We start from the raw sequence: 19,540 nt of genomic DNA on the forward strand, positions 1-19,540 counted from the left end.
GTGAAACGTGTTCATGAATAACAAGTTCAAATAGTTTAGAAAAGTGGGACAGGCACAGATGTGGGGCCTGACGAAGTGTCCCACAACACAGGACAAGGAGGGCTCTTTAGACGTAAGTTATTTTAGGAGATTTCAAATTAAGTTAAATATAATTTAATTTCGAAAGAATTTACCGATTTTAAAACTACCGAAAACTCTCTCTCTTCATTGTCGTCTGTCTCAGATAAAATTACAAGGCAATCCACTACATTCTGAGATCCAGAGACTTATGAAAGTATTTGCAATAACGAAATATTATCGGAGTAATAAATATAACTTAACCTGTTTGTAAAAACAAGTGATAAACTTAACGATGGTAATTATCGAAAAATATTACTGTAATCGACTACTCGAGGCAAGGTCAATATCGATCATTTCAACAGCACGGGCTCTTAGAAAGCAAACCAAAGTAAGGAGGACGAAACAGGTTAGCATTTTCCAGCTGTCTCCAAAATAATTTAATACGTCCTAACATCAATCACCGACAAAAAGTTATTAAAACTAGCGATGATCAAGCTGAAATATCGACTGGAGTTCACAGTCGATACCGCAACTTTCATAACATGTTCGACTTCAAAGTCCTTCCACAAAGTGACTGTTTGTGGATGACGCAGTGAAGTTCTGTGTAAACTTCGGGATTTCGTCTGTCCATTTCTTCTCTAATTGTCCCCATCAAATCAGTTTTATTCCCGGTCATAACTGGAGCCCCCCCCCCCCCCGCCCTCTTAATTTTTTCCAGGATACCTCAAGTTTCTTCATGGTTTCAAAAATAAATCTTCCCCTGATGTTGTGTCATGCAAATGTTAAATTCTTCGTGAGTTTAACTTTTAAATCTTACTGTCCTTTAATACACTTTTAATTTTAGGCTGAACTGGTTGTCCTTGAGACTGCAATGCTGCTAAAGCAGACAATACATTCGCAATTGGCAGTCCAGACGGCGACGAGAAAGCTACATCGCATCAGCTGTACCACAGACAACAAGCACAATCACCATTTCTTCACCACGTAAGTATAATCACAGTTTGTTGTTTGTAATAAGAATCAATCCAACCTCACGTGACTTCATTTCAATATGTGCGTTCTTTTTTTCCTTTTTTCAAATTTAACCTGGAATTTTGAACACAGTGTGTCAAATCATCTCATCTCTTCTAAATTATGCAGTATTCTCTAGACCAGTGGTATTCAACCTTTTTTGTTCGCGTACCCCCAGATATAATTTCTCTTCAACTTTGTACCCCCAAAGTCGTTGGTGTATAATTCAAGTTATACGTAGTATATAATCTACATCTAAAATAAATTAAATAAATTACATTACTGATTATTCAATGTTTATCATAAAATAATATATATTTTTTAAATTTCACGTACCCCTTAAAATGTCTTCGCGTACCCCCGGGGGTACGCGTACCACAGGTTGAAACCACTGCTCTAGACAAGTAGACACTTATCCTATAATGGGAAAATTATTGTGAAAATGTGACATTGATTTACGAAGTTAAAAGAAACAACGGAAATTTAAGTTCACGTTTAAACCTCCCTCTTACTACTCGTAATTTAGTCAGGTCGATCCGCAAATGCCCAGAAAAAATGTTATCCAGTCGTTTTGACTTCGGTCGAAGGGCCACCTGCTCTTATGTATGTTGATCCCTCCATCCTTTTCTCGGACTGGGACCTGTTCATATACGTTCTTGGCAGATGATCCAGAAGTGGTTTGCCATTGCCTTCTTCTGTGTGTGAATGGAGTAATTGTTGGGATGCCACGGAGGAAAACTCCGTGTTGCCTAGACCACGGCCTTGCCCAACACAAGTTATAAATTCGGGCACCGCCGGGAATCGAACCCGAGACCCCAGGCTTACAAGGCCAGCGTTCTAACCGCTAGACCACCTCATCTTATTATTATTTAGTGTTCTGTCTGACGACAGGTCCATATGAACAGGATCCTTCCATCCTTTTCTCGGACTGGGACCTGTTCATATACGTTCTTGGCAGATGATCCAAAAGTGGTTTGCCATTGCCTTCTTCTGTGTGTGAATGGAGTAATTGTTGGGATGCCACGGAGAAACCGGGGAAGCCCCCGGAGGAAAACTCCGTGTTGCCTAGACCACGGCCTTGCCCAACACAAATTATAAATTCGAACCCGAGACCCCAGGATTACAAGGCCAGCGTTCTGTCTTCTGGGTTGTTGCCCGGTGTTGTCTGACGAGGCAGCTTGGACCTCTGAAACGTCCGTAAACTTGTACCAGACTACACGGTGCAACAACCCTGAAGACAGCCATCGTATTCAGATTTATTCAAAGTAATGTGAATCGAAAGACATGTTTGCCATTGATAACGACGATCTTAATAAAGCTACGTCCTAACAATAAAATCCATCAGATGTCGTCCATTAGTACCCGCGCCTTCTTGAGAATAATATTGAAAACTGAAAAGGTATAAATAAAGTGTCATCACATTACGTTCATGTTTTTTTTATGTAAGCTTAATTGCTTCATGGTGCAAGAGTTGGGAAATAAACTCCTCAAGGTTGATACTGACACGCGGGACTGGGTGTGAATGACGTCACTTTCTTGCCTGCCAAAGAAGTTCAATATGTCGAAGGCGCAGTATATAAATCGACCTGAAACTTGTAACTTTGTCCTCGATTTCATCAGCCGCTGATTTGGTTCCCAGTTCGAATACTGGCCCAAAGCACCACTTTTTCAAGTCATCGTGCTCCGTTAACTGAAAAAACTTTGGAACCACTCTTCTAAACTAACAAATCTTTTTAATTAATACAAGTAATGAGTAGTTCTTCAGTTATTTTCTACATACAGTTTTTTTAACTTTGTTCTGAGCAAACGAACCTAAGCACCAATTGGCATTCCCGTAAGCCCTGCCAGTCTACAATGTCATAATTACTATCAGTCTGAAGGCCACGAAATTGTATTTTACCTTGATTATATTGTCCGACTTCGGAAATGACGTATATTTACACTGCTCGCTACTCTCTATAATAAAACAAGGCCTGCATGAAATAACATGAAATAAGTAACTTATATAACTTTAAAACATGCTATCAATTCTAGTAATTTACTTTAACGATGCTAATAACATTAATAATGTGATACAAAACGAGAAGCAAGTTTTATCGCAATTGTTCCCAACTTGGATCTAACGATTTTTCGAATAGAGTCCAATTATTTTATGACGGCTGCGAAATATCGGCTATAGTGCCCTTCCGGTGCATTACAGTCCATAAGCTATGAACACGCATTCACTTTCTTAATAGGGTTATGTTTGTTTCTTTAGTCAGCATTACCTAATGAATCCCGTACACAAAAACGCCATAAAAAGATAACAGTTTCATCAGACTACTCGTAATAGTAACATAATTCTCACCAAGGCCTCATCTTTTTCTTTACAAACGTATTACAAGACCTTCAACTGCTCACTTGTAAAATTTTAGCCTTCTTTTATTTGTGTTTCCATTATTCAACATGCGTGAATGGATGATCCAGTTCAATGTGGAGACATTCTCCATTGTTGCCAACTGTCATCTCTTCAAACGTTTTTTACCTTCACCAACTACACTCGCATTCGAACGTGTCAGTATTTTTTTACCAACTTACGTTAATTAAATATTTTCGAAACATCGATTATGAGTTTCTGGATGCCCTGGCTACTATTACAAACGCTGCTTGCAATTTCCCATTACCTTTGCCTCGACCTTCAACGCCACCACCAACAAGAACATGACATTTTGTATTATTATTTCGAACAAACAAACTTGTTTCCCGTTACAATTACACAAGATAAGAAAAATGCTAGAATATTAAATGAATATCGAAAATAATGGCCCACCTTAAACATTATTGCTACTGTAGATGAAGTCAACACAGTTTGTGCTTAACATTTTCTCATTCCTACTTACCCGCAGTGAAGAATTTACGACATGTCCTGCCCAAGGAACTGGTGAACTGAAATACAAATTTCAATTACAGATAAGCGTTACCAACATCACATCTCTGAAAGTTACTCGGTCTGAAGTGTCTTGAAACAATGTTGATCATCATTCTGGGACTCATCGTAGTTTGTGTTACCTTGCTATGGACTTACTTCAGAATCAAGTTCCGTCGGATGATGCAGCTAGCAGACAAAATACCAGGGCCCAAACCACTGCCACTTATAGGAAATGCTCTAGAATTTGGAACCAATACAAAAGGTACAGTACATGAAAAATGTTGTAAAATATATTTTGTTGAATAGTCCAGTTATACTAATTATGTGTTAGAATCTGAACAGTTATGTTAAGTGGTTACCACCTTTTTAGGGACACTTATCACATCAATCTTTAGGATAGACTTTTTCCCTGAAAGTGGATGTGGTAAGTTCTTCCAAAACATTGATAACCACCTATAATACTTCATAGTATGACAATACAGAAGAATACAATCACAATTTTCATTTTAATGAAAACTTTTTTCTCGTATAATATTAAAATACTGTAAAATCAGAATTCCCATACTTTCTGTGACATAATAAATATTTTAAGATGTTGCCCACAATCAAGACATGCGACGACCATCACGAAGAGCAGTCCAGAAGAGGAGCTCCAGATATGTTCTCGACGTTGGAAACACTGATTCATTATGTGCATTAGTGCGCAAGGACACTGCTTCGAAGGTGACAGCAACCATCAGTGTGTTAAGTAATAAAATACATCTTCTACGGTGGTTTTCCGGGAACTTAATTTTCTTTAGGTTGGAAACAATGCACGATAGAAGGCGTCATGACCAAAGTTGTTAGCTTCAGAAGGGTGAGATTACACGAACAAAGGCTTGGTTCCTGGCGATGATAATATCTTTGGCTCGGAAGCCAAACATGACGGAAAAATGGCGTCAGTATAAAATTTGTTTTGGAGGGAAGATTAACTTCGAAGAATTTTCCTCTGTTCGAGTCCCAGTGAGGATGACTTTAGTAGCTCAGAAACTGAGCACAATAAAGTAATACCGACAAGACAAATATTGTTTGTTTCGGCGAGATGAGACACAAACATCACAACCGAGAAGAAACGTGTCCTGTGTTCGGGTTCTGGTTAAGATGTATTTTCTGTGCACTAAAAAGTATTTGCGGTATACGACTGAAGACAAGTGAACTAAAAACAACAATTACAATGCCAAAGTTGTTCTTTTGACGATGAAAATTACTCGCAAAATCAGAATATACAAACAGAAAAAAACTATTCCCAGAATATCACTAATACATTACCGTCTAACTTCCCTTCTCAATTTAAACGTTTTAAGTTCACCACTAAACTTTGTTTCGTTATAACAATCAATAAATCTGAAGACCAGTCTTCAAAAGAAGTGGGCAGTACCTCCCCTCCCCACAAGTGCCTACATGGCGTATAGTGGGACTGTTTACATTTTATTTTAATTTAGTTAGACATGATGAAATATTGTTTTTTTATGTTTAGAATCTAGTGCCATGGTAATTCAGCTCTGCACACAGATGACAGTTACATCTTAAATCTTACATCTGTTGCACTTTTTTTTACTTTACAGAAATTTTTAATAATGTGATTCGATTGTCAAACGAATATGAAGCTATATCCCGCTATTGGTTAGGACCTCAACTTTGTGTTCATCTGACAGATCCAGCATACGTTGAGGTGAGAGAAAATGAAACAGGACTTCACCACTAACCTAACCATAGATAATGAATAAATGACCACTGTTCTCCCATCTTCCTACTAAGTATTCATCAAATTACTAACTCTATGCAGAAGAGTCTAAGAACCAGACTCACTCTGCCAATCAACAAATTCTATACATTTCATCTAACTCTGAGGATTATTACCATAGCCCATCAATGAATTATATCCTGAGCCAATTCACAGAGTTAATTTTAAAGGGTACTGACAAATGCGTGTTACAATCACCATCACCAAATTCTTGGACTATGTCCATCGTCTAAAAACAACACACGTCATTATTTAAAATGCTTACATTAGTTTTTAGAATGTTTTAAAAGTGTAAAGAAAATTTATAGTCATTCTACACTGTATGTAAATGAAATTACCTCATTATTTCATAATGTGACAATAATTTGTTTCCAGGCCATTCTTTCAAACCCAAAACTGCTGGATAAAGCATGGTCATATAAATATTTAAAATTGTGGCTTGGAACAGGACTGCTGACCGGTTCAGGTAGGTGGGCGGGACACTGCAACAAAGAAACATACAATGTCACTTACACAAAGCAAATTGGAAGAAGGAAAATTTATAATTTGTAATCATTCTCATTTCTGTTTTAGTATTTTGCTGCCAGTGCTAATTCAATTACTTTTTTTTCCACTCAGCACAAAATTAATTCTACTGTTCCTCCTACTTCGATCATTATATTGTAACAGAATCACAAATTAAACTCAAACCCATCTGCAGTTTTAAAACACTTCAAATTACAAGTTGTCATTGAAATTTCTTCTTAAACAGAACACTGCTGCAGCAAACCACTAACAAGGATTTACCGATGTTCACAGAAAATTATAAAGTTTTAAAATAAAATAAAAATCTGATGACCTTAGCTTGACCATTCACTGCATAAAGGAAAAAAATGTAATTCCAAGGTCGTTTACAAATTGCCATGTTCCAGGAAAGAGAGTTTTTAAAGTGAAATTTCATAAAGTTAGGTTAGGTTAATTCTCATTAGTGCAATAACGAAACAATAATACCAACAACAATAGTAGCATTATTACAGAAACATAAGAAAAGAGTGTGAACTGCAGATATAATTGTTTATATGTCAGGTACAGATATATTCTGTTGCGCAGGTCAAAAATGGAAGAGTCATCGTAAGCTGATCACACCTACATTTCATTTCAAGATCTTGGAGACATTTGTGGATGCTTTTAATTCGAATGCAGACATTTTGATAAAACAATTGTCAACTCATGTCAATGGATCCGAGTTTGATATACAACCCTACATAACAATGTGCGCACTGGACAACATTTGTGGTGAGCGGAATATCAACATTAAATACCCGAGTATAACTGATGTGACCCTGACTCTTGGGCACACGAAAGGGCCAAATTGCTGCCGCATAAATATAACTCATCGTACAGTTAAGTATTCTTGCTGTTTCTTAAAGTCTTCTCTGTCACTATCGTTTAAAGTTGCAGTTAAATGAGTGATCACGACATCACAAAATGTAAAAGAACAGTTTTGTTTGGTGTGAGTATGAAGGTGAAAAAGTAAGTCTGTTGTAGGTTATGAAGCACTTGGAGATATGACAGTAATACCAAATATTAGCAAAATTAAAAAAAAAATTCTCTCTGACTAACTCTCCGATAACAGAACTCAAACAACGAACACCATTATTACAAAAGCCTGCTAATGAGCAGGTTCCCTCCACCTCCCATCGTCAAAATATATTTTCCTGCTCTGGGAGCACTTACACACAATCCCTATTGGGAAAGTTGGTATTACTAAGATTCAAACAACATTTCGTGTAAATACGAGGCTTGTACTCTACACCATTGGTTTCCAAACCAAGCTCCACTTAACCTAGGGATTTTAGTAAATATTTCCAGAACAATAGCTAAATTTCTTTACCATATTAATGTTCAGAAACACAAAAACTGTAAAAAGAGTTGTCAACTGCAATGTTAAAACCTAATTTTGCTCCCACATAATTTATTTTTTTCCATTACATAACCTAACAGATGTTTAAGCATTTGATAGGTGTACTGACATACAGTTTATTTTCACTTACAAATTAAAGATGAATCGCCAGCTGATTATCTTCTACATTTCATTTTACAGGTTTATACAGCAAGCAAGGATAAGTTTGTAGCTTTCTGTATTCCGACATGGATATACAGAGTGATCAAGAAAGCCATGCGACCCATATTAAAATATTTGTGATAGTTTCAATTCATTAGAATTTGATTGAATTGGTAGGGTTCTATCAGTAATTTTCAGAGCCAAGAGAGTCCTTCAAACAGAAAATTTTGCACAACAATTTTCTCCATGATCTTGACATCATGACTTGGCTACTTCACACGACAAATTTTCAGTCTCCTTTTTTATTTTCAGAAACAGCCATGGGAGAAAGTGTAAATGCTCAGGAAGACAGTGATTCAGAATATGTCAAAGCAATTAAAAGGTAACAGGAATGTATTTGAAATACAATGTCATATCATAAAAAGTTATATTTGCCCTCATACAGTGTAATAATACAGACCTAAAACACAAACTTTTTATCAGTCTGAGGAATACCAGTCCTTCCAGATTTTGCCAAAAGTGCCTTGTAGAGCAATCCACCCCCTGAAAACGACAAAGTGCGGAAGTCTGGTAAAGACAATTAGAAAGTATGTAAGTCATGAGAAAAGATTTTCCATGCAATGAAAGACACAAAAGCTTATTTCTGGTAAGGTAACAACACCAAATATAAGTTGCAGAGTTATCCACTCTATTGAAGGCTATCAGAATATGTACATTGTTTTGTACAGTTTTCTGAAGCTGATTGTAAAATCCCTGGTTATGTGGCAGTGACTGAGAAAGACATCTAATTAAAACAGATTAAAGTGAGAATGGCGGATGTTTACAACGTATTGGTTGGGAGGCGTGAAGGGAGGAGACAGCTAGGAAGACTAGGCGTAGGATAACGTTACGATATACCTTAAGGAGATAGGAATCGATGCAGCGAACTGGATGCAACTAGCTCAGGATAGTGTGGGGTGGTGGGCTTTTGTGAAAACGGTGATGAACTTTGAGTTCCATAAGGAAAGTGAGCTATTCTTTGACACAAGCCGACTGCACAAAGAACTTCCTGTGCCACAGAGAAAGTGAGCGAGTACATCCTTTGTGCTCGCTCTATAAAGCAACTCCAGGAAACTACTATTCTGTGAAAGGCACATTTACTGTACAGTGATGCCATATATTGCACCCTCTGGTTCACAGATACAATCACCCTGTGAAATGGTGAAACTATAATAATAGTAACCATAGTATCAGGTTCTCTTTCAGTTTACTTAATTATACCAAATCTCTTGCCAAAGTTACACAACAATAAATAAGCAGTTTTACAGGATGACTATTTATGATGAATTGGAATTTAAATAAAAAGACAAATTTGTAGAAAACATATTCTTTCCAGTGATTTAGTTTCAACACATTTCAGCTATTTATGACTAATAAATCCTGATATGATGAATTCCTTTTCTAGCATGTGCGACTCCATTATGTTTCGGAGCTTCAGGCCTTGGCTTCATGCAGACTTCTTGTTTGAAATGACATCTGCTGGGAAACTACAAAAAAAATGTCTAGACATACTACATGGCAAAACCAAGAGAGTCATTGCATCTAGAAAAAAGAGATTTCTTGAGACAGCTGGGTCTAGAAATGATACATTTGAGGATAATGAAGGAATAGGTAAACCGACACGCTCGTTTCATTGCAATTATGTTAAATATCTTGAGCAGCTCTATGCACTAGCGTAATAATTTGCAGCTGGTTTTTCATTTCAATTCACAAAGTCCCATTCTTTATCCTATCTTCTTCTTCTTCTTCTATGGCTCTCCGGTCCGTATTCGGTCCATGGCCTCCTCAATTCTCCTCTTCTATTCGGTCCTGTTAGGTCTGTCTGTCCGAGGCTTTGATCGAGGTCTCGAAACATCTTCCTTTTTACGGTGCAAGGTTGTTAGCCTTGCGACCAACCCCCAACCTGGAGGACCAGGGTAGCTATCTTGTAAAATATGGCTGTTTTTTATGCAAACAATGCATTGATTTATGAATTGTATGATTTTAATAGACAGATTAATGGACTGAAGTAATATGTTTCGCCACTGATGATGACTTCATGGGGTGGAAACACATTTGGCACAAAGTGTTTTTAAAGCGTAAACAGTTTTGGTCGTACACATAATTTTATATTTTAGATATTCAACACTGAACGGCGTGCAACGTTTCAAGTATGAATTGTACTTGTATAATACGTATTGTATTGCTATTCTAAATCCTGTCATCTGACTATCTTAAGGATCCACTGAATGTAATGAAGTAGTATGTATGTGAAGTTATGAATTAATGCCACTGTTTCAGGTAGACATAAACACACTGCATTCCTTGACCTTTTGATCCAGTCGTCAGAAAATGGTACTCTTCTCACAGATCAGGATATCCAAGAAGAAGTTAACACATTCATGTTTGAAGTAAGTAACAATCAAAAATTAAATCTGTTTCAAGTAAATGCCATAATGTTATGCTAATATGATTTGATGACAAAAATCATCATAAGATTCTCCTTAAAACTGCACAATTCAAGGGATAATTCTTTGAATTGTGCAATTATTGTTATTTGTACATTAATAAACCATCAAACTTAGGGCAAATGCCTCAGTTTTAATACTGACAGAATTAAGTGCAAACATTTCTGCACGTCTTTCTCAAAACTCACCTAAAAAAAGTCAAAACTTTGTGAATGTGAGTCCACGTTATACTACAGATCCCAGATCCCCTCTGTCAGCCATCACATTCACATTCATCATAATCCTATCATCATCAATGAATGGAAAATGAGAGCTCCCACCTCATAAGCGAATCCATCACCCTCACGTGGGTAGCAGAGGCCAATAAAACTTTAACTGGACAAATTATAAGAAAAACGGACGACATTCTTAACACATAAAAGTAACAACTAAATTTATTGTTACTCACATTCATTCAATTCATTAAAAACTGAAGGTATTTGAAAACAAGTTGCAAAAGAGAATGTTTAGATCAAAGACAAATGAAATAATTAGGAACTGGAGAAAATTACATACTGATGAACTTATTGTTTGTAGTCTTTATGGAGTACTAGCAGAGCGCATAAAAAAGAGAATCTGTAAAACAGATGGAGAAAATACTTTCAAAAACAATTTGGTACCAAAATATTACAGAAAGAGACAACTCAAGAGGCGATGTCTACGTCGGAAAACAAGTTTCACATTCCGAGGCTCGTGTGTTAAACTGTTATTGGACTGATTCTTAAAAGCATAATAAACCTGTAACTGTGGCTAATTCGTGTTTCAGTTTAGGTTAATTAAAATTTTGTGACACCTCACTGTTAGGAAGCAATTAATCAACAGAACTTCTGGTTCATTTTGTGTTGAGCGTGTTTACCGAATATACATCCTTCATTAGAATGTGTTACAGTAAGGCTTTTTCTTGCTGACTAGTTTCTTATCAGATGTAAAACTCCTGATTAATAAATTAATGCTTCGAGTAATTTTGCTTGCATAAAAATGTATTAGCTTTTGCTCCATGAATATTACATAAACATGACTTCTTCTTACCAGGATTCACACATGTGTATGATTATATATTTAATTAAATATAACTATAAAATTAAAGTATATCCTAAACACAATTTAATCTAAACCAGGCACGTCACACTCAGTCAACTAACGACAACTTTAAAAAAAGACGACTTCCAGGGTCCATGGGTAAGGAAAACCATAACTGCCTAATTTTACTTAGCCTTAAGATATATTTTTTATTCCTCTACTTTCCCACAAGTAAATGCAAATGTGAATTTCACTGAAACACATTTCCACTTCATTTAACTGGAATTTAAAACAGTGGAATAGAAGCAGCTATTTGATATGCATTTGAAACTTATTAAAATTGGAGCACTTATGGCAACGCATTGCGCATAATTTAAGAACTGAGTTGGACCACATAAAAACATCAGACACGTGGCTAGCCATGAGTTTGACATGCCTGATCTAAACAAAGGAAGGAAACAGATTAAATACAGCATTTACAGAACCGACTTTATAATATCAACGCACTCTATCAAACTTCTCAATTGCAGTTCTCATATTTTACAGGGCCATGATACAGTAGCAGCATCAATGGGTTTCACATGTTGGTCACTAGCAGCGTACCAAAATATACAAGTAAGTTGAACTTTTGCATCCAAATGGGAGATACGGATTAGAAAAAGATGTCGTTACCAATAGCATGATACGATTTGGGCAGTACAATAAACTTAAAACATTATGACAATTCTTTAAACAGATAAGGATGTGTGACAGCATATGTATGGTCCAAAATTCACATCAGGAATCATGTCAATAAAAATATTTAGCGAGTCACATTCCGTTAGTTCTATTTCAGCGATTAATTAAAGGTGCGCCCTCTGAAGTGTAAGAAATAGTGGAATTAATCCATTCCTTGCTGTGTTTTAGGTAAGGACCCTCTTCTGTTACAATATTTGCACAACAACTTACTTATATTACCAAAAAGTAAAAAAAAATCACAAAAATACCAGTGATAAGTGAGCCATGTTATGTGCAGAATGCATAGTGAATTAAAACCAATCGGATTTCATAATATGTAAATACCATTGTCGATCTGTTGCTTTTGTTGTCGGCACACACAGACACGCACATATACCGCAGTGTCCCGAAAATAAACCAAGCACTGAATGTAAAATAGATAACCTATTAATCTTAGAAACCCTTTGCAGATGCAAAATTATATTTTAGTCAATCCCAATTAAACCAGGGGTCCTCAAACCACGGGCCCAATGTGGCCCTACAATGTGTTTGAGCCTGCCTGTGTTAATCTGTACAAAGCAAAATATTTGTCGTATCAGAAAATGCATTTTGTTAATATTGCCGATATTTGACAGTAACGATCAATGCGAGAAACTGTACAGCTTAATGCAGAATGTCAAACCTAGAAACTACAATGTATCTTACTGAAAACATTTGGAGAGATGTAAACGAACCATTAGAGTATATAAAGCTCACGTTGAAACATTACTGAAGCAGACACCACGTTGAATATCTATTTCGTTAAATAAAATTTAGTAGTAATCAAGTAGGAACAGAAATACCTGGAGAGTTTCGAAATGTGGTGTTGGAGAAGAATAGAGAAGATCAGGTGGACGGATCGAGTGACCAACGTAGAAGTATTGAGGAGAGTCAACGAGCAAAGAAACATTCTGCAGGCGATTACACGAAGGAAAGCTAACTGGCTGGGACATATTATGAGAAGGAATGGGTTACTGAGTGATATCACCGAAGGCCAGGTTGAAGGAAAGAGAGGACTAGGAAGAAGATTGATACAGCTAACCGACGACCTTAAACAAGGAAAGAAGATGACGTTCCAGGAATTAAAGCGAGAAGCCGAGAATAGGGACAACTGGAGAGATCTTTTTGGGCAGAGCAATGGACCTGTCGTAAGACAGAACACTCAATAATAATAATAAGTAATCAAGTCCATTCATAATTGCAAGGTAGTAAGACTTAATAAACTGCCTTGAAGTTTCAATAAACTGCCCTAATTTATAACCTTGTGGCCCACAAGTTAATAAGTAAGTGTGAAACTGGCCCTCAGCATGTAAAAGGATGAGAGAAATCCTGACTTAAATGTATTCACCTTTATCATACATCAATTAAATCTCACAGATAGGAAAGCATTACCCTGCTTGAGATGTAATGGTTAATATTCTCATTGTTATTATGACATGTAGTTCTTGCAGATCTCTTGAGATAGGTCTGGTTATCAATATACTGACATTACAGCTGTGATCACCACTCCCTTCACAGTTTTACAGGAGTCTTTCAAAACCACAGAAACACGAGATAATGCCCCATTGCCATAATATTTAGTGCATAACCTTGAAGAAAAAACATATTATTTTAATTTTCAGTGAAAAAGGAATTAACAGTATGCGTCTTGTAAGTCTGTATTCAGAGAGTTGATGTCGTAAAGAATAATTATTAAAAAAAAATTTAACAGGACAGAAGTGGACAGCTGTCATGACTGAAGCTGAATATCACGCCTGTTCCAATCTTCCATTAGCAACATGAAAGACCTTCAAAATACGATAAAATTAATTTGACGGTATTTGTGATTTTCACAGTGGTAAAAATACAGAAATATTAATTTATCATCATCATCATCATTTAAAAAGAAAACTCATGTCCAAGTGACAACAAACATGTTGGACATTGTCCATCCCATTATTTTAATAAAGACTAGGATGATGATTAATTTCTGACAAGTCTGTTATTGTAATAAACCATCATCGCAAACCCTGTGATTAATTTAATTTGTTTTGTTTCAGGAGAAAGTGATGTCGGAGCTGAAAGAGATATTTGGCGATTCAAATCGATCACCAAATATCCAGGACCTTCAGGCAATGAAATATCTAGAGCAAGTTATCAAGGAATCTCTTAGACTCTATCCGAGTGTGCCGTTGTATGGTCGACAACTTACAACAGACCTGTCTATTGGTTTGTAGAATCTGGACATATAAAACCCAAGACTGTACTCCTACGACCTGCTTCCTGGTCCAAGATCAGTAGTAACCGTGGAGACACACATGTGTGTATCCACGCACGTACACTGAATAAATGATAGATCATGTGACCAAGTTTGCATCACATTTAGCAGACACAGGTGAAATAGAAATAAAGTGGCAAATTAGGTGTATATTAGATACAGGTATTATAAGATAATAATTTAGTGACAGCTTGTGGGTAAGTTTGTGTTAACAGCTGAGTTCAGTAACATTTCAGGAATTACTCATTAGTCTGCTGCTCATATTGGTAATAATTATCAAATAAATATTAAATTAACAAAAAGAATGTTCTTGACATTACTGGTGGTATCATGTTCAAGAAAATGTATTTTAACCTGTTAAAAGCATAAAAGGTAAGCCTTCTTTCACTAATGTATAAAAATCACAATTACCGAAAGCACTCGCTGCGATGAGCTATAGAATTGCTAGCTCAAAAACAGCTCCATTTGAAAGACCTGTCGATGCAATGATGATAAAATACAGACCTTACTGAAATAAGGTGGGAGAATTTGGAATAGTTATCTGTTTCCAGATAGGGACCAGTAGTAGGCGCTTTCAAACATGGGTTAGGTTCCACAAAAGGCTGGGAATTTCTTGACTAGAAGAAGTCTAACGGTTACTGACAACAGTGCATTACAATGCGTAAAACTATATTCTTCGGCGCTGTCCATTGTCTAAATTATAAATAAGATCACAGACTTTAAGAAGCTGGAGAATCAGGAGTTCACTGTAATAGTATTAGAAAAACAAGTAATTACAAACATTACAATATTCTGAAAACATTTGATATGATGCAATTTACTAAACAATCAAGAGTTGAAATGAGACGCATTCTAACAATTTACTATTAAAACATGTTTATATGTTGATTAACAAAATTAGTATCTTCATTCATGCTCCGGATTCTGCAACCACTGTCGTTTAGAATTCTTCCTTTGATCATAATGTTGAGCAATATTTATCAAACCATGGTTCATGGAGCATTAACTGGTTTGAATAAAATTCAGCTTCTTTAGATTAAATGTGTGTAAGAATTTTGCATTCATAACAAACTTACTGACAGTCTGTTGATAAATTTTGCAATCACCAAACCATACAAGTTATTTAGATTATTTACAAATTTGTTTTTTTTCTTTTTATATGAAAATATTATTATCAGTTTTTGTGAATACTCCATTCCATTTCAGGAAAGTACACTCTTCCAGCTCACACCAATGTATTCATACTACCTTACGTTATGCATCGAGACCCAAAATACTTCCCGGATCCAGAGAAATTTGATCCAGATCGATTCCTGCCAGAAAACATCTTGGACAGACCTCCACACTGTTATGTTCCCTTTGCCGCTGGAGCAAGAAACTGTATAGGTAAGTCTGTAATTGTCTCTGTTCTAACAGCATCATAATGGGACTTCAGCACGTTACCATGCCGTCATAAAATCTGACCTCTAGTCAGAAAATGTTTGAAAGCTTCAATTTATACACAGCATAAAATATTTACATTAGGAACAAATATTGTATTTATTCACTTACATGTTGCAGGTCAGAAATATGCAATGCTCGAGATAAAAGTAACATTGTGTCAGCTGTTGCGGAACTACAAGTTACTGCCGGGCACTACGCCACTGGACATTACAAATGAGATTGTACTGAAGTCTACAACAGGAATAAATATTGCATTGGAAGCAAGGGGGAAGGCATAAATTCCTGCTAGAAACAAATGTGAAACAGAATTCACTCTTAACTTCACGCTACATAACTTTCCTTTCATTCTGCCATGCCAGAATAAACAATTTGGAAAAGTGTTAAAAAGATAATCATCTTTTTTCCACAAAAGAATAAGAAAAGTATTATTATTTAACTATTAACAGGAAATAAGACCTAAATTCAGAAACAAATGTCGACGCCGACTGTACTGTAAACTGTAACTCCAGGCTAAGAGCAGAACTGTTAAAATACGAAATACAGGAATTGAATCCCGTCTTACCTTACACTGCCCGAGTAGTTACACCAACGTATGCTGGACTGGAGCAGCAAGAAACATTCACAGAACCTCATGGCCTGAATGTTTCTGCCTTGGTTTCAAAAATCTGGGTGCTCCTCCTCCTTGTTGTGAGTCAGAGATGCACTGGTCAATTTATTGAATCAGAATTGGTGATCTTGTAGCAGCACAGCCTACTGTGCACCCAAGAATTCCACTCATCGTGCCACCTACAGGACGTATTCATAACAGACTCACTTGTACGTACCTCAACTGGAACAAACTGACTACGTTACACACTTTAATCTTCACGGCAGTGGGAAGGTATATAAAATCACGTATACAAACTTTTAACACTAAAACACAGATGCGTTTCAACCTCATGAGGTCACAATGCACTGCGTATGAAGACGATGTCCTGTTTGTAATACCAAACTTTTGGTTCAGGAATCTTCATGGTTTGTGTTGCACACGAACTGGTATATTGTCCCATTGAGTCGCCCATATGTGCGTCGTCGTTCTATTCGAGACGGAGGCGTTCTTGTGTTGTAGCACTATATCCAATTCAATATGTTAATGGACTGGTTTTAATATGCCACTGATGATGACCTCATGGGGTTGAAACGTGTCTGGCGTTGTGTTTTAAAGTGTTAAAAGTTTGTGTGATTTTATACGGTGATCCGATACTACACGGTACGCGAAGTTTTACGATTTTAAGTGAGAAGTTAAGCTTGTTCTTGGTGATTTGTCAGGTTCTAGAGGCAGAGAGTATAAAAGTGACTGTTTCCACAACATTATTTTGCTTTATATGAATCTTAAGGAAGAATCTTAGTTGAAGGTTTGTATGATACAAAGTAAGTTCTAAAAGAATGGATTCAATAATTTAATTCTTCATCCACTTACAAATATGTTCAAAGCAAAAGGATATTAAATTATCATGGTGTAATCTTAGTAATTAATTCATAATGAAATAAGATGTACACACTTTTAAGTAATTGATATGTCAATCAGTTTAATTCACATCATAATAATGTCCATTACTGTCATTACTCATAGCAACATTGTATCAGTCATTAACATGTTTACATTGACACTTTGAGCAAATTTTCATCAGTACTAATTGTTGATGAATATTTCAGCTGTTGTATAGTTAGGTTATTGCACAGTTCAAGGACTTAGTAACAATTGTTAATTTTCCCGTTTCACAGTAAGATGAGGGAATTAAGGCATTAATATTGATATGGCTAATACTAAAAATAAATGTGAAGAAACAATGGTAATTTTCTCTATGTACATGAAAATGAAAAAATAAAATTACACAAAAATGTACAACCAAATATAAAATGTATGATTAGTCAGAACGGATTTAATACTGAAAAAAAGGTAAATCAATACAGAGTTTTAACTACAAAAGCTAGTTTACTAAGACACTTAACAGACCAAACATACCAGTGTCAGGGTAAGTTTGTGTCCAAAGGACGTTTCATTTAATACGAACAGAAGAATAAATGTTTAAAGAATTCCGGTACCTTACCATACGGCCACAACGTTCAAACAGCGAAAGAGCCAACTCACTGCAATCAATTGCACCATCAGTGCCCACAGAATTAAAGGAATACATTTACCCTTTCCCATGTGGGAATAAGGGATTCAAATCCCTGTATTACAGGGTTGCTGGTCAAACTTAAACTCTGGGCTCAACAGTTTAGTGGTATGATAGTGCGATAAGTGGTCGGCTGGATCATGTGTAAGCTGCATAGCATGGACTGTAAAGGTTATAATACAAGGAGTTTATGAATTCAAAATTCAATGTTACAATGTAAAACCAAAGTTTCTGGACATGTTTGATTGAAATTATGACTTCCAAAATGCACTGTATCTGTTGTAATTTTTCCCACATGTTAATTAACAGTTTTTGCTTAGGAGAACTGTATTAAGAATAAAGTTAAAATAAACAATGGGAGACAATTTTCCTTGATATAAAAGTACAACTCAGCACTTTCACTTTTTTTTACAATCACCTGAAATACCATTCATGAAAAATAACTTGCTTTCTGGAACTCTGATGTTAACAGCGATATTTTCTAATTGTAAAATCACAGTTTACAACTTCAATACATAAGAATCAATCAGACATGGATCCCTGTCTAAAATGTAAACTTCAGAAGATATTCCCAGAGGAAAGTTTTAAACCCGAACTATAACAGCACATACATGCGGACAGATGATATAAGAGCTACCTAAAGACACCACAAAGTCCCTCCTCAATAACCCTGATTATTTTTATGTGACAATTGTAAAAATTAATTCAATATTCTTCTTTAGTATTCAGTATAATAACAACATTGTATCTGCTCAACAATTCATTGAATAAATACATTCATTTAGTGTAATTTGGTATTGATGGGTTTGTTGTTGTTGTCGCATTTGCCCTGTTCAAGAACAAAATGTACATCTTTAGTGATAGTATCAAATAAATGGACTATGTCATTAAATTCTGCTCCTTCATTTGGGGGCAAGAAAGATGTACAGACCAAATGAATGATAAATCAGAATGTAAAACAAAGACCTTCCCTCTTGACACAGACCTTAGGAAAAAGAGACTAAGACAATCATTCATCTTCAGAAATTGTATAAATACTGCTCATAACATTTTGCTAATCAGTCTAGAATAAATATCCAATGTTACAAATAATGCATTTAGGCATGCAGTCACAGAGAATGTAAGATAATTATTTTTAAGAAACATTTTAAAATATGTATAAATATGCATATTGAAGCATAAACAGAACCTCCAGCCACTGTCTGTTATTTAATTAAATAGGTCAAGAAATATTTGAGTTTTCACTGTCATTTACATTAATTTTAGATTATCTTCACATACAGGCAAATACATGGCATTTTAATAAAATGCTACCTTAATGCTATTTAAAAATCACATACACATATAAAAAAATTTAAGATGGTGACCTTGATATAACACGTACACAAACTGAATAATATTCGATGAAAGATATTTAAGACTGTTGGACCAGAAATGCATCCAAGTCAGATTACTCCAATCTCTGGTATCAACAAGCAGCAGCAGTCACAGAAAATGTTTCTGGTCCCCAAGACAAGTAACAATAACATAACCTTGAAATATAAATTCAAGCAATTCTACAACTAGATTTTGAC

General features: G+C 35.9%; 2 protein-coding genes and 1 long non-coding RNA gene across 4 annotated transcripts in view; 1 reads left to right on the forward strand and 2 right to left on the reverse strand.

The window, feature by feature from the left end:
* LOC110826784 (oxysterol-binding protein-related protein 2) overlaps positions 1 to 6,233 on the reverse strand; it is a 72,821-nt gene extending 66,588 nt beyond the window's left edge. The window contains exons 1-2 of the mRNA XM_087352013.1: positions 6,101 to 6,233; positions 3,951 to 3,996 (exon numbers count right to left, since the gene is read on the reverse strand). Of these exons, the coding sequence (XP_087208139.1) occupies positions 3,951 to 3,996; positions 6,101 to 6,180 (126 nt within the window). The 5' untranslated portion in view covers positions 6,181 to 6,233. The remainder of the gene's footprint in view (positions 1 to 3,950; positions 3,997 to 6,100) is intronic.
* LOC110826781 (cytochrome P450 4C1) lies at positions 47 to 18,354 on the forward strand. 2 transcript variants are annotated; one of them, XM_022057757.2, is made up of 13 exons: positions 47 to 112; positions 905 to 1,044; positions 4,021 to 4,241; positions 5,584 to 5,690; positions 6,138 to 6,228; positions 6,852 to 7,037; positions 8,119 to 8,188; positions 9,251 to 9,456; positions 10,126 to 10,235; positions 11,898 to 11,966; positions 14,147 to 14,315; positions 15,571 to 15,750; positions 15,925 to 18,354. In XM_022057757.2, the coding sequence occupies exons 3-13, from the start codon at positions 4,079 to 4,081 to the stop codon at positions 16,083 to 16,085; spliced, it is 1,512 nt and encodes a 503-aa protein (XP_021913449.1). In that variant the 5' UTR covers positions 47 to 112; positions 905 to 1,044; positions 4,021 to 4,078; the 3' UTR covers positions 16,086 to 18,354. The 2 variants fall into 2 exon arrangements, with proteins under 2 accessions (XP_021913449.1, XP_021913448.1); XM_022057756.2 differs by lacking the exon at positions 47 to 112 and adding an exon at positions 418 to 466.
* LOC147873321 (uncharacterized) lies at positions 1,027 to 3,944 on the reverse strand. Its single transcript, XR_015535978.1, has 2 exons — positions 3,419 to 3,944; positions 1,027 to 1,146 (listed from the first exon to the last, which is right to left on the reverse strand). It is a non-coding gene; the product is annotated as an uncharacterized LOC147873321 (long non-coding RNA).
* Positions 18,355 to 19,540: the final 1,186 nt, after the last annotated feature.

Source organism: Zootermopsis nevadensis, unplaced genomic scaffold (genome assembly GCF_977971745.1).
Source record: "Zootermopsis nevadensis isolate Lab colony 2312 unplaced genomic scaffold, Znev_1.0 Znev_ptg000020l, whole genome shotgun sequence".
NCBI lineage: Eukaryota > Metazoa > Arthropoda > Insecta > Blattodea > Termopsidae > Zootermopsis > Zootermopsis nevadensis.